Consider the following 15,586-nt stretch of genomic DNA (forward strand, 5'->3'; position numbering starts at 1 on the left):
TGAGACATTTTGTCACAATTCGACATTAGTCAGATTCAAGTAAGTCTTGAAAGTTTGCTGGTGACGAATGATGAAATGATTCTCTCAGGCTATCAGCCAAGTGAGTTGTGGAAAATATTCCAAGCTTTCAAAATCATTTCCACAACTCACCTGGCAATAGCCCAAGAGAATCTTTTCATTAGTCACATTTATCCGATAAAAATCACATTCATCAATGGAGCCTAAATATTCAGCGGATCAAATGTCATTCCACGGCATACGATAAAAAATTCAGGTTGGATAAAACCCCTCATTTGTTTCAATGTTCCTTCAGAACGTCCACACGATGCCGTACTATGGTGTTGGACATCTGTCGGATGGTGCCAGAGTGGGTACACCCTTCTGATTGACATGTCCAACCCCTTATAGCTCCCATAGACAAGAAGAAAAATATGTCAATACATTTTAAATGTGACATTTAGAGGTTCATCAAATGTGTCTGCCTCACTGGAAATTTCTCCTCCCCTTCCATCACTTGTTTCTGGCACCGTGGTTGTGTCAAATGCATAATAGAAACCTAAAAGTTTATGCCAAAGGCTGGCAAGATGATTTCCTGTTTAAGTGCAGCACTTATTAAGACTTCTTCAAAATCAAATGTCTGGCAGGTTCATTGCATCACATTGTATCTACAGTTCAACAAAGAAGCATTTGTCAATCAAAACAAAATTCCCTGACCTCTTCAATTCCCTGACTTTTCCAGGTTTTCCAGGTCTGTCAACACCCTGGATAAGAACTTAAATGACTTTACTAAGTACATCAGAAGTGATTTAACGTCACGTACATTGTGCATGGAGCCTTCATGGTCTACTTGGTAGATGCAGGAGACCAAGGTTCAATTATTTAAGGTCAGAATTATTCCAGCCTTGTCCCCATTTAAAGTGGCTGTGGCTCACCCAGCCTCAAATCAATGGGTACCTCGGGGCAACCCTGGGGGGAGGGTGGTAAAGGCAGCCGGAGTATGGTGCTGATCACATCACCTCCAAAATGGCAGAGATCAAGAATGGATGGGACCCTACAGCCCTATTTCCTCAATGTGCCTTCATGGCACGGTTTTATATGTACAGGAAACTTTACATTTGCATTGTGCACACACAAATCTACAATTTGCTCCAATCAACTGAGAGTAGATATCAATGAAATTAAAATCACACCTTACCTGGAATTCTTAGATTGAAACAGTTGAAACATGTTATCCTAAGAATTTGGAATATTGTGTTATGAAATAGAGGATTAATTGTGGACAAAGGAAGTTCTATGTGACCCATGTGACCTGGACATTGGAAATAATTCTCATAGCACGTCTTGCAAACATCATCTTTGTCTTTGGTTGGACCTGTGGGGAGAGAGAAATCACAACAATAAATACATACATTATACTCTCAAATATTAATCACAATGATATAAAAGATGGTTTGATTTGGTATTTTAAGTCCACTTTGTGCACACTAAGGCTAATCGGGACTGGACCTACAGTTTAAAGTGGGATCTGAACTACTATGTGCCTCCAGTGGGTATCAAACCTGGGACCCCTTGATTAGAAGGCAACGATGCTACCACTGCGCCATCGGGGAGGCAATATAAATGATGGGACAAACACAATGAATAACTTTCATGGCTTACAACAATTCACACTTAAGACCACTAGCTTCGCTAATCACTCCATCATAGACACTGGTACAAAATTCACCAAATTATTTTCATTTCTAATTAAAGTTCCTAATTTCCATTTTTGAAATGGAACTATTAATATTTGAGCAATTAGTTTAGTGATTATTTTTTAATGTTGACCCACATACCTAATAAAGAATCGTATAATCCACCAGGCACAGGATTTCCCAATATATCGAGGGTTACCGGTGTTACAATCTTGACTGCACTCAATTTTCTTATCTGTTCAGAACTGTACAAACCAAATGTCACAGAATCGGGCACAGCATGTTTTATTTTGAAAAATCTGGAATTACGATTTATGGAGGTCATCTTGAATTAGAACCTGAAAAAAAAAACATGTTTCAGTTTTATAATCCACCATAAAAATACTGTTAGACATAACAAAACAGAAAGCCAATTTCTTTGCTTCAAATTTATCAGATCAAAGAAAGAAAACAATAATCACCTTATTTGGTTTATACTACTGTTCTACGAATATATTTTCAACAGAGGAAATAGCAATATCCCAGAATTAACTCTGTCATAGGGTGAAACTACATTCTACAACTTGCAAACCAGAAAAATTCAAGTACAAATTTGAAACAATGGTAAATCTCTCACTGGTATAGTTAGCTAGTTAGAATATTTACAGGGCTATTCTAAATGATCATCCCGATTTCAAAGTTTAATATCTCACTTTTATTTAGTGACAATGACATGCAAATTATTTTAAATGAAAGAAAAACTCAAAAAGTTTTTTTTTACATACATACGTATTATGTTCCACGTCAAAGGTGCTCAATATGAGTACCTTTTGTAATTCGACACACATCAAACTGATAGTCAAATTCTTGCCACACTCTTCCCAACAACTCAGAGTCAATGGATGCAACTCTTCTTGGATGCGTACTCAAAGTTCAGGTAAGTTGTTAGATAGGGGAGGCTCATACACTTGGTTTTTAACATAACCCCACACAAAAAAAAAGTCTCACGGGGTGATATCTGGCGAACGGGGGGGGGGGGGGGGGTCAAGGAAGCAGAACCTGATCCTCACGACTAGCTCCTCCTATCCATTGATTTGGTAACCTTCTGTTGAGTTCCCTCCTGACATCCTGCTTGTCTGCTTCCAGTTCAATTCTCTGCTTGCACGAACCGTCGATTTGTTGGGGCTTCTGACAAAAGTCGCACGTACCCGATCAACTGTTTCATCACTAACTCCTGGCCGGCCTGTTGATTTCCTCTTGCAGATACACCCACTTTCTTTAAATTGTCTATACCACTTCCGAATTGAGGGACCGCTTGGTGGATCTAACCCGAACTTCGTCCTAAAACTTTGTTGGACACAAATAACTGACTGTTGTACATGAAATTCCAGGACACAAAATGCTCTCCTGTCTTCGTTTCCAGCCATCTTGATTTACTGTCGCCCTAGCGGCAGAATGCGTAACTAAACATCAGCTTTTTCAGACACTAAAACTATTTGTGTTTTTCTTTCATTTCAAATAATTTGCATGTCATTGTGACTAAATAAATGTGAGATATTATACTTTGAAATCGAGAAGATCATTTAGAATAGCCCTGTATTATCCTGTACATTAGAGAGGCTGTAATAAAACTGATGACTCATGCTAGAAAATATGAAGCAACTGGGAAAACAAAATATTTTATTTCATTTCTCATTATGAACATTTACAAATTGCCTGTACTGAAAGAAATATGCACTTTCAGAAACAATGACCTATCCTTAACATGGCCCACATGTAAACTTCAAAATAAAAACACCCATAGTGCAACAGAAGCCCAGTGAGGGTTATTGCCTGTCAAATAGCTTTTCATTGAGTGATGATGCAATGTTGCATCCAATAATAGTTGTTAGTTATTTTCTATGATTCTTGACTTGGACTTGCTACTTCTTTTGAAGTAGCTCACCAATTATTCTGACAATGAGTGAGAATACAGTCACTGTCACTCTATCAGCATATGAGCACAGATTGGCTTTTGGGTTAATTTTTCCCAGCATTAAATTCACAACCATAAAATCCATTGCAATATACCTGCTAATGTGCTTCAGTAACTTTTAGTCCACCCAAAAAAATTTGCTTCCTGCCACTGCATGTATTTTCTACATTCATATTCAATTAAAATCACAAATTTATACATGAAGTTTTCACATGCATAATTAATTCTATTTGTCCAGCAATTAGAATCTCAATTTCAGCAAATTTATATTCATTTTTTTAAATTACACTTCTTGTATAATGTTAATTTGCTTAAATATTCATTTAATGCACTTATGCACAAAAAGTTTGGAATGTTGTTATATTAGGCATTAGGTGATAGGCGCAGCTTTGAAATGCTACATGGTACATATATGTCTATCTGCTGGATGTTCTTGTGTTTTCACTGGCATATGCCACTGTGCCTATCACCTATTGCCTCAAATAACAATATTCCAAATTTATTGTGCCTAATATAACAATATTCCACATTTTTGTGCCTACTATAACAATATTCCAAACTTTTTGTGAGGAGTGTATTAGAACTGGCCTTATACCAAACCAAAAGAGCACACAAGAAAATCAAACATTCACTGTAGCTGAAAATTTTAATTGTACACAGAAGATATCTGACAATGATTGAAAGCAGTTTGTGTAGACTGTGTAGCATGCAGTGACCTACCTTGGGGTTAGGCAAGTGATTATGATCTCATGTGAGTTATACATGAATTCAAGCACACACATGCAAAACAAATAATATGATATAGTGTAGAGAAATGTATAAACAGTAGCCACTCCAAGCCACACTATTCCCCTGAACTTCCCTAAAGTACAACACTACACACTATAAACACTTATCATTATACCTGGGCAGAAGTATGCAAGTTGAAAATCAGTTCTCTCTTTTGGCAATTGAATGAAAAGGAAGAAAGAAAAACACTTGAAAGGAAGGGAAAATTTTGCATGGAAGGTATCTGAATGCTTCATCTTCTACACAACTTAAAGTACAAAATAAATAAATGGAAACAGCATGAAAATGTTGCAAACATCAAAGAGGAAGATCTACTGTCAGCTTCAAAATTATGGATACTTGAGTTTGGACTTCAATTAAAAATGAACTGGTAGACCTACACAAAAACAAGTTACATCAATATTTAGCTTATTCAAATCTGCATTAATCTATGGCAATCAATTTTTATTTTGAGCATGCCTTAAATTTTTATTGTTGTAAGAACAAAAAAGTACCTGTTTTTTGGTATTTTCCAACCTACCGCACACTTTGAAATTCTATAAATAATAATCCTGTACATTGCAAAACTGATTTTATACAAATTTTTATTCGATGGAGTAAACATATTGGTTGAACATGGTAACACTGCACTGATAACAGTCCAGAGTTTCCATGGTTCTATGGATATCGCTGTACTGACAGCATGAGTGGTGCTGCCACATTCAACAAACATCTCTGTTGAAGTTTTCTTTTAAGCCCATTTTATGCACAGGAAGGCTAATTGGTAATGGACCTAAAGTTTAAAGTAGGATCCGAATCACTATGTGCCTCCACCAGGAATCAAACCCGGGAAGCCCTTGATTACAAGGCTACGATGCTACCACTGCACCATAGGGGAGGCCCTTGTCCTTGTACAGTGGGATGAATACGTATTACCAAATGAACTGTCCAGCACCATGTTCATGCGCATTGTTTTACTGAATGAGAATCTCAAGAATTGAAACAAAATGCCGAACAATGCTGCTGACAGTCTCTGCTCCAGTATAAGTAAAAATTCATTGCTTTGAACATTTAAACTTTAGGTGGAGGTCTGCCAGGATAGCTGTAGGAGCTAGGAAATAATTAACATTACACTTGTGGGAATTCTAAAAACAGAACACATTGAAGATGTGATCTGTCATCCTAAAAGTCGAAAACTCCCATTTGATTAGCCGTAACTTAAAAGTTCATGCACCCCCCCCCCACCCACCCATAAAGAATACATGGGATTCTAAAAATACTTGGTCAAACCAAAAGTTCCTTTTCCACCTTCGAAAGGACTGATCAATTTTATTTTTGCTTACCCAGGAACATCCCCTATACCGGTGATGCTGTCTAGAAATGTACTGTAATGGGCAGATATAGAATACAAGATTCTAATGAAAAAAAATACAATAACTTCGAAATTAGTTATTAGTTTCTAAATTACTAATATCACAAATAAAACTGTTTTATGTGACAGACACAAATAAAGATACTTTTTTCTCCCACGAAGATATGAACTTTCTGACAACACAATATGGTAGTTTTGCACAGAAAACATCATATAGCTGCATAGCACCATGCCATGAAGACACATGTGGGGATGTAGCAGTAGGGCCCCACATATTCTTGATGTTGGTTATTTGCTGTGATCAGCACCATGCTCCAACCACCTTTGCCCCCCTCCCCAGGTACCCATTGATTTGAGGCTGGCTGAGCCCAAGCTACTTTATGCGGGACACGACCGTAAAAATTACGACCTTTGGTCACCCACCCTGAGAATGGGACCTGGGTCTCCCACGTGGCAGTCAGATGCTCTACCGCGGTTCTTAACCATACATGTTTATACAATATATTTCACAAAATTGAAGTGTGCACATCTTCTACATAAGATCAAGTGATTACAATAGCAACTGCTAAACATTACCCGCCTGTTTCTCTAAAATTATGCATCAAGATTTACTTAGTATATTTAGGACTAACAATTAGATTTGTGATTTGTCATTTCCATACACCGAGATATATGACAGAAATAAATTTAAAAAAGAAAAAAATTGATTAATATATCCTTCCTACAACTCTGTTTATGAGTAGCCTATAAAATATCATGTGGAGTGAGGATACAAACTAATGAGCCCCAAACTTTTAACCCTCTATGGACGAGCGCCTCAAATAAGTAACGCTTCAAACGCAGCCTTGAAATTGGACAGTTGGAAACAGTTTCGTTTCTTTGCTGGTCGCGACTGATTTGTTACGCTCGAACTCTCAACCCCCACCACTAGCGACATCTTGCAGCTATCTGTGGAACTTTCTGTTAAAGGTTTACATCGCTGATGCTTTGTCTCCTGGCACGCTGTGTGGAGCTCACAATAAACTATTTTTCTTCTAAAGTAGAAGGTAAGTTGGAAACTTTTCAAAATTTGTAGTACATAGAAGTAAATTATATGTAGTCCTTCACAAATTAGTTATGAAATTTGACAGTGTTGTAAACTGTTACAAGCTTATTTCCAAATGTTACAAATTTGTGTAGTCAGGCATTTACGTAAGAATGTTTTATTTTGCAGAAAATGGACGCTAGGTTATTCTACGGCAAAAAGAGGGTTGCAATCACCCGCCCTGCAGGAGGAGAGGATGGGGATAGTGAAGATAGCTGCATAAGTTCATGCTCAGATGATGATGATGATTATGTGCCTAATAACAAATAATCTGTAGGTTCCCTGAGTAGCTCTGAAAGTTTTACATGGTTTTAGGTGTGTGTTGTGTATAAATATAAATATCCATACATATGTGTGTGTGTGTTTTTTTTTGTGTGTGTGGTTGTGTGTGTATCTTGCATATATTCATTTACTATATCGGTACATACTAATGAGCTTTTAGTGAAAGGAGGGGCAGGTTCATTTTATTAACGTCCTTGCTTCATGTGCTTCCTGTATTTAGTTAAAATATAACTGTCCTCTTTCTGATTTTCTTGTGAGCTTATATTTAGTATCATTGCCTGCATAAATAATTATAAATGGAATTTTTAACCGGGGGCTGCAGGGGCTACTGCCCAATCTAGAAAGGAATAAGAATATGAGTAAAATCATTAATAAAAGGCCATTGCATTTTAGTAAGTGTAAACTTAGAACAAAATATTGTTTTCTAAAAAGTGAGCTATTTTTTCCCTCCCAGTAACAGAGGTAAAATTCCACCAACTATTAGAATCAAGTGCTTTTGATTGCTGGTCCAATGACAAAAAGAGGATAAATATTCTACAAGTAAATATCTTGGGCTCAAATTCAGAAAGAAAATATGATTTCTTCCTTTGGGACATGCATATTATTTTACTATTATTTTGATAAATAAATGTTTTACTGTTTCAATTTGTTTTCAAGCTGAACAATTTCATTTTTTTTAGATGCTAGTGATGCAGAAGGAAGAAATGAGACTAGAGATGATGGCAGGGGCGCCGACTTGTCAAAATTATTGGGGGGGGGCTCTGATCACTGAAATAAACTAATGAATGACTCCCTCCCTCTTTTCACTTTTGGCCTCAGTGTTCGGAATCTCATAAAAGCCCATGAATTCCTCAAAAATATCAAAAATTGTCATTCACAGTTCGAATGCAGAATATCAATTGTTCACGGATGTATATGCCACTAGTTTCGTCTACCATAATAGCAAAATATTCCCGACTTTTAATATCTGCTACCACGGGGCACAAAACAGATATCCCTAATATATCAACGATCTCGTTCTCAATGTCATGTGAGAGCCATTTGTTGCCCGAACGTCCCATCCACTCTTCTAGTTCATGCACATCTTATTTTGAAACTCTTTTTAGTAAAAATGTTAACAATACTCTGATTATATACTTAGTATATAGTAATAAGTCATGTGTTTTGCTGTCTCTGGTCATAGCCCCCCCAAAGTTGATGGTTTAGCGGTCTCAGCCCCCCAAATTTGATGGTCTAGAACATTTCAAATGTATATTTAAAGTTAAGTTCATGTGGCACAATTCAGAGTAAACTTTACAAGAGAAACAAAATAATACATTAGATTCTCTTAAGCAAAATTATTTGGGGGGCCCTGCCCCCACATTGATAACATTGGGGGGGCTCGAGCCCCCCAAGCCCCATGGAGTCGGCGCCTATAGATGATGGAAATACTCCTACTTCTTCAAGCAGAAACACAAGGCGGAGACCAATTTGGAAAACAGTGCAAAATAGAAACAGTGTTTGTGACCCACCAGAGTGGTTAGGTAATATCCCAGACTCCACCTCAATTAGGTAACCAGTTGAATATTTTCAACAGTTCTTTACTGATGAATTGCTGCAAAATATTGTTGAGCAGTCAAATTTGTATGCTGTTCAAAAAGATCCATCAAAACCTCTTCATCTGACAATGTGTGAACTTGAACAGTTTCTTGGTAGTGTATTTTATATGTCACTTGTAAGTGTACCTCGTACACGGTTGTACTGGTCTTCCCTATTTAGTGTACCCTGTGTTTCTGATGTCATGGGCAGAGATAGGTGGGAAGAAATAAAATCAAATCTGCATTTTAATGACAATACATCAGCACCTGATATTCATGATCCTAACAGAGATAAATTATTCAAGTTGAGACCATTAATAAACAATTTGCTGTCATTGTTCTACAAGTTACCAATTGATCGCATGCTATGCGTTGATGAACAAATGGTTCCTTTCAAGGGTTTGTCAAGCTTGAAGCAATACATGCCAAATAAACCAAACAAGTGGGGATATAAAATTTTTGTTTTGTGTGATTCCAAAGATATTGTATACAATTTTGAAGTGTACTGTGGAAAAATTGATCCTGTACCAGGAATCCAAGATTTAGGAGCCAGTGGAAATATCGTGATACGCCTTGCACAAGTTATCCCAAAGGAAGTAAACCATCTACTGTATTTTGATAATTGGTTCACAAGTCTCCCTCTAATAACAGAACTTGCAAACATGAACATATTTTGTTTGGGAACAGCTTGGAGTAATAGGCTACAAGGATGTCCACTAACCACCGACAAAGAATTGAAAAAAAAGGGTAGAGGTGCTTATGAGGAAAAAGAGGCTGAAGTTGAAGGACACAAAATAAGAGTTGTCAGATGGCATGATAATAGAGCTGTTGTACTTGTATATCAACCTTTGCTAGTGAAGAACGCTTGGGCAAAGTAAAATGATGGGACAAGCCATCTAAACAGGGGGTTGAAGTAGACTGTCCATCTATGGTATTGTGTTACAATAAGTTCATGGGGGGTGTTGGTCTGTTGGACTCTCTGATTGCATTATATAGAATAACAATTAGATATAAGAAGTACTACCATCGCTTGTTTTTCCATTTCTTGGATATGGTGGTAGTAACTTGCTGGCTCTTATATAGGCGAGACTGTGATTTCTTTGGTGTTCCTCGGTCCAAGCAGAGTCCACTTTGTCGGTTCAAGGCTGAAATTGCTGATGCTCTATGCAGAGCAAATAAAGACATGAGTAGTAAGAGAAGGGGACGACCATCTGCAAGTGTTGAAGCAGAATACAAAAAGAAAAAGAAAACAGGTCATGCTTCCAAGCCAATACCCCAGAAGAATGTTCGTACAGACAGTGTGGGTCATTGGCCATGTGTAACTGATAAGAGAGGTCGGTGCAAAATGCCCAATTGTAAAGGTAGTCCGTCCATGATGTGTCAAAAGTATGGCGTTAACCTCTGTTTGGAAAGAAAAAGAAATTGTTTTCTGAATTTTCACAGAATAACTAAATGTAAAAGAAAAGTGTCTGTTGCAGGAAAGAATAATAATTATACTCATCATCATTATGTTTAACATATATATTTAGAATGTTATTAATATTTATATAAATTCTTGACAAATTCCATTAATGTAATTACTCTTTATATAGGAAATTATGTGTAATAAAGTTGAATATTTAAAAATAATAGTAATTTATCTTGATAACTGAAAAAATCTCCTACGCCTGATGCTACAAATTTGTCACGTTTAAAAAAATATAACAAAAACGCAAGCTACAAGATATTATTTTCAAAATATGTTCATAGTAGCTCATGAAGTGTAGATATACAGTGACAATAATTATTTTTCTCTACTGTTTCAAAATTCTGTCCATTACATTTGAAGAAATTCATTTCCAGGATATGGAAAACTTTGAATTTCACCACGCATCCACGACACGTCATATTAGGCATATACCCACAGCCCATTCCTTCTAACGAGTAGCTTACATTCACTGCCACATTTTCGACATTCCTTTCCTTTCTTCCCGATCCCGTGTTCAATTAAATTAAAAAATCCACTTCTTCAACATCCAGTACGAATTTCACCACGCATCCACGACACGTCATGTTTCGAACTTTGGTTGCAAACACAGTTAGTTCGAAACACTGGATACCCAATGCACATGAACAAAACACAATCACGATGCGTGATGATGTACAAAATTGTACACACCAAAGGCTATTCTCCGTCGGAGCATGAATTTTCAACGAAGAACCTGAATTTCCGCTATGATATATTCCCACATCACACAAAACACCTTCCCGATGTTAGACAATGCTACAGGAACTTATTACGGTAAGTAGTTTCTTCTGTAAAAATGAAGAAATCTGTTTGAACTATAGTGAATTAGTACCAGAATGAATGTAGAAGTAAATCGGAACTTTAGCCGAATGCATTTAGGGACTTTATTTTAATGTTAAGGGAACAAAACCTAACCTCCCTAACTTAACCACGAAAGCATAGGCTACATTGAACAAAATCTTAAGTAATCGTTAAAACTCCACAGTATGTTTTAACGACGTACATCGAAATCGATGTTACCCCCACACCCCCTATACGCCTTCATGGCGTTGTGCTATGCACAGGGGAACACTTTTTTTTTTTTTTTTTTTTACATCGAAATCGAACCATGTAAAACTTTCAGTCGTAGCATGATGAAATCGCAATAAAACAAAAGGAACTTGTGCCATCTTTGTTTCAAAAGGAAATAATTATATTCCTGATACTACCATGACACCAAAATTTAACTATGTTTGCCTAACCTAACCGAAACTAACTTAACCACACGTCAATGGTTTGCGGGGCTAGCGTCAATGGTTCGCAATTTCTGGTCAGAGTCTAGTTTACATCCTTTTCATAAGGAATACGTGTCATATATCATTGGAAAGGTTATAGTATAAGGAATTCAACAAACTAAATCCCAAGGCGAGGAAAAATTTCCTGGAGGAGAAAACCGAGAAAAACCGATGTTGTCCGGATATGAGTGATTGAACATACTGAGGACATTTTTCGATGATGAAGCACATATTTAGGGGTGAAATGAGTGCTAATGGAACCTAACCTAACAGGCCGAACCTAACCTCGTAAGCATACCTTGTTCCCGTCAATGGTTAGTGACAGTAAGTGTAAAAAGAAAAACTTACTCAGCGTACGGATGCCGGAGCGCCAGCTGTCTGCTAGCACGGTTTTGTAAACGGGCAAGAAGGAGTGCGCAAGAAGGACGTAAACGTGCAAGGAGTGGGCAAGAAGGACGTAAACTAGACTCTAGCCCAATTTCTAGATCCTGATACTACCACACCAAATTCTAACTATGTTTGCCTAACCTAAACGAAACTAACCTAAACACACGTCAATGGTTCGCAATTATTTTGCAATTTCTAGAAGTTTCCGATAAATTTTAACTTCACATTCGTCATTAGCAAGCCTCAATTAGTAAGTATATCAAATTTGAAGATAATCGGAGAGGGGTCTGGTCATCTTAAGTCATATCCAAAATACAGACATCTTTCAACAAAAAGAATATTAAAACAAATTTCGGGGAAGTACACCAGATCATCCACATTTTCTATTCAGCATACTGTCAATGCAGCAGGATTTCATATAAACCTTACTTTATAAATATTGTTAGCATCGTAACATGCCGAAAATTAACAATAAAACTTTCCTTACTATTTACAAAATGTTTTTGAAATAGGACAATACTGAATCATTTATCACGACTCCTTCAAGGATGGACAGCACATACATGTGTTTCGGACCGGTTCAAACATGATGCAGAAACAAATGAATTACAAAATTCGTGTTTTGTTTTGGGTCTTACTTATCGCACACAACAGTTACTACCTTTGTCTTCTAACGTCATAGGGTTTTCGTTTTGTTAGATTAAGCATGTTGGATTGGAGCTCTTAGCATAAATAAGCATTAAATACATTGAAACTCTTGGTTCTTAGCCAAACAATATATTATTTATGCTAAGAGTCCTGAAACTAACGTGCCTAATCAGTAACCACAATAGTATTCATCGTGACGTCAGTAGACGAAAGTGCTCACTATTATGTGCGATAAATGAAAACTTTTTCTTTTCCTCCAAATGTACTGTATCACTTATCGCACAATATTTGAGCAACCTTGTGTTCTGACGTCACGGGAAAAAAACATTTTAACTTTAGGCTAAATGCCTACGTTGTTAGGTTAGGCTAGCTATGTTTAGTTCTCTTATACTAAATAATATTTTTCATCGTATTTATGCTAATGGAACCTAACCTAACAGGCCTAACCTAACCTCGTAGCTATTGATCCTCTGACGTCAGAACACAAGGTAGCAAAACTGTTGTGCGACAAGGTTGAGCCGCACATGTAGATGAATCATATTATAGACGGTGTTAAAGGCGGAGCTACTGCGGAGCATGCGCACTCGTCTGGCCCCCCTCGAACATCCGGTTATACGCTTACGGTGCTATGGACGTTAATATGAAAGGGCAAATTGGAGATTATTTTACAAGGAAATAGGGTGTTAGCTGTGTAGCATATGGTTGCATAGTTTGATCGGGAACAAATTTATTGAGTCAAGCATCACTTCGTATGTTTCTGGAGGAAGTAGAGAGACGAAACGTGACAAGCAGAACGAGAAAGGATTGGTACCCGGAAGGGATTTTTAAGACTTGCATTTTGTTACAAGCATGTTGATCGTTTGTCTGCGTATTGTGTTGTGGTGAAAAGCACGCCTCTTAGTGAGGTTTCAAACCAAAGCGACACGCGACAATAGTGGTTCGTACCGAAGTGACAAGCGACACAGGAAATCAAGTCTCAGGCGACACAATACACGCCATTGGGAATCTGAGCGAAAGGTGCAGTTTTTGTTGTGTCGCTTCGGTTCGAAAAATTTCATTGATCACTGAGGATTCACTTTATTTTAAGTGGCACGGAGATTACACATCGAAGCGACAAGCAACAGCCCCTTTACTCTAAAGGAAACAATTCACCTTGCATACGAGTACAACAGAGCGAGGCGACACGATGTATGGTACTGAGAAAACAACAGTCCAATCCAAGCAGGGTTGGCATGATTAAAACAAAAGTGTTTAAAACACTTTAAAAACACACGGCTTTGTTTTTTTTACAAATGTTTTAAACGTTTAAAACAATGTGTTTTAAACATGTTTTTTTACAAGTGTCATAGAGGAGTTAGGGAGTAGAGGATTATCCCACATTTAAACCTCGCTGCGCTTTGAAATTGCATTTCCATCGGTGGCCAGTAGATGGCGCGGCCGTCTTCTTTTGCTGTTTCCAGCACAAATTGGGGGGAGAGCTCTTTCGGTGACAGTCACGTGGGTTTCAAACGTCCTTATTGGTCAGATCTCTTGTATGCCATCAAGGCTGTTACCAATGGCAAGGGCTTCCTTTTTCGCTGGTTCCCTTCCAAGCACCGCTGTTAGGGGTGGGGTGAAGAGATGGGATGGGTGATGCGTTTCCGCCACCGCAAAGTTCTTCGGAATCTTTTACTCGAAAGTAAGGTTGCCTTTCCTATGCAATTAACAGATTCTTTGAGTGTTTATTTGAAGGCGGAATTGGGAATGTAAAATGTAGGCATTTTTAACTGGCGCCTGAATTTTCAAATTCAGTTCTCAAAAAACTTTTTTTAAAAAATATTTCAACTTCGCTTGTGGAAATTTTCATTACAACTTTTGAAATAACGAGTACAGTGTGTGGGCCTCCCCGATGGCTCAGTGGTAGCGTCGTCGCCTTGTAATCAAGGGGTTCCGGGTTCGATACTCGGTGGAGCTACAAGTGGTTCGGATCCCACTTTAAACTGTAGGTCTAGTCCCGATTGGCCTGAGCAAAAAGAAAAAAATAATAGCTCATAACTGAAGTACAAACGGGGGGCGGCGAATTCCATGCACCGGCGCAACAATCATTTCTTGACTGCAACAATCTTTACTCGGCCTTGCCGCACAAGAAATGAAAATGAACTGAATAGCGTGAAATTCAAATAATTTTTGTTTCACTTTGCTCGAAATAAAATCGTTTCTTTAAGATAGGGTGACCATTCGTCTCGTTTTGACCGGGAGAGTCCCGTTTCATAGGCGTGTCAGTAGTTGTATTTACGGTACTATAAACCCGAGAAAGTATGAACCCCTCCTCAAGCAGATTTGCTATACTTAAAACAAGCTTAACATGAGCATATGAGCTTTTTGTTCAAGTGTGGAATCTTGTCTAATCTAAGATTTTTGTGAAAATGCCCTCGGGAATTTCCTCAGAAAGTATGACCCTCTCAGATTGATTTGTTTATACTTACAAAAGGCACTTCTGTGAGATTGTTATCCATAAATTTGTTAAAAATATGCCCCTCTTGTGGCCACACTTAAAACTGGCCATCCACACACATACACACACACATACATATATACACACACACACATACACACATACATATTTATTTCTGGTTTAAGTTCTTGGATACCAGGTTCAATTTACATATCTAATATTAAAACAATGTAATTCTTCTAGAATTGCTCCGTGACAACAGACCCATCTATGTGCAAATGCCTGAACTCGGTGAATACTTGGGAACAAGTCCATTTTTTTCATTATGTCAACATTTTTAACTTCTTTTGCCAGTAATAGGGAAATGGTAGCAAGCATTAGACAAAGTACTTTGGAGCTGAATATTCCTTTTCTTAGACGTCGTATATTACTAAAATATTTTCAATTCACATATTTCTCATACCGCTGTATCTTGTTCTATTAGGCCTCTTCGAGAACATTGCCTATTAGGACTCTTCGAGAACATTGCCTATTAGTGAAATAATAGGACAAGCATATGGCGGTATGGGGATATGTGAATTGTTGGTTTCTTCAATTCACATAAA

The 15,586-nt window shown here is 37.6% G+C and overlaps 1 protein-coding gene across 1 annotated transcript in view; it reads right to left on the reverse strand.

The window, feature by feature from the left end:
• LOC145993867 (DNA-directed RNA polymerase I subunit RPA1-like) overlaps positions 1-12,485 on the reverse strand; it is a 381,417-nt gene extending 368,932 nt beyond the window's left edge. Inside the window, exons 1-3 of the mRNA XM_083129730.1 lie at positions 12,387-12,485; positions 1,836-2,032; positions 1,196-1,372 (exon numbers count right to left, since the gene is read on the reverse strand). Coding sequence (XP_082985856.1) covers positions 1,196-1,372; positions 1,836-2,019 — 361 coding nt within the window. The 5' untranslated portion in view covers positions 2,020-2,032; positions 12,387-12,485. The remainder of the gene's footprint in view (positions 1-1,195; positions 1,373-1,835; positions 2,033-12,386) is intronic.
• Between the last annotated feature and the right edge of the window lie 3,101 nt (positions 12,486-15,586).

Source organism: Lepisma saccharinum, chromosome 10, assembly GCF_977018435.1.
Source record: "Lepisma saccharinum chromosome 10, izLepSacc3.1, whole genome shotgun sequence".
NCBI classification, from domain to species: domain Eukaryota; kingdom Metazoa; phylum Arthropoda; class Insecta; order Zygentoma; family Lepismatidae; genus Lepisma; species Lepisma saccharinum.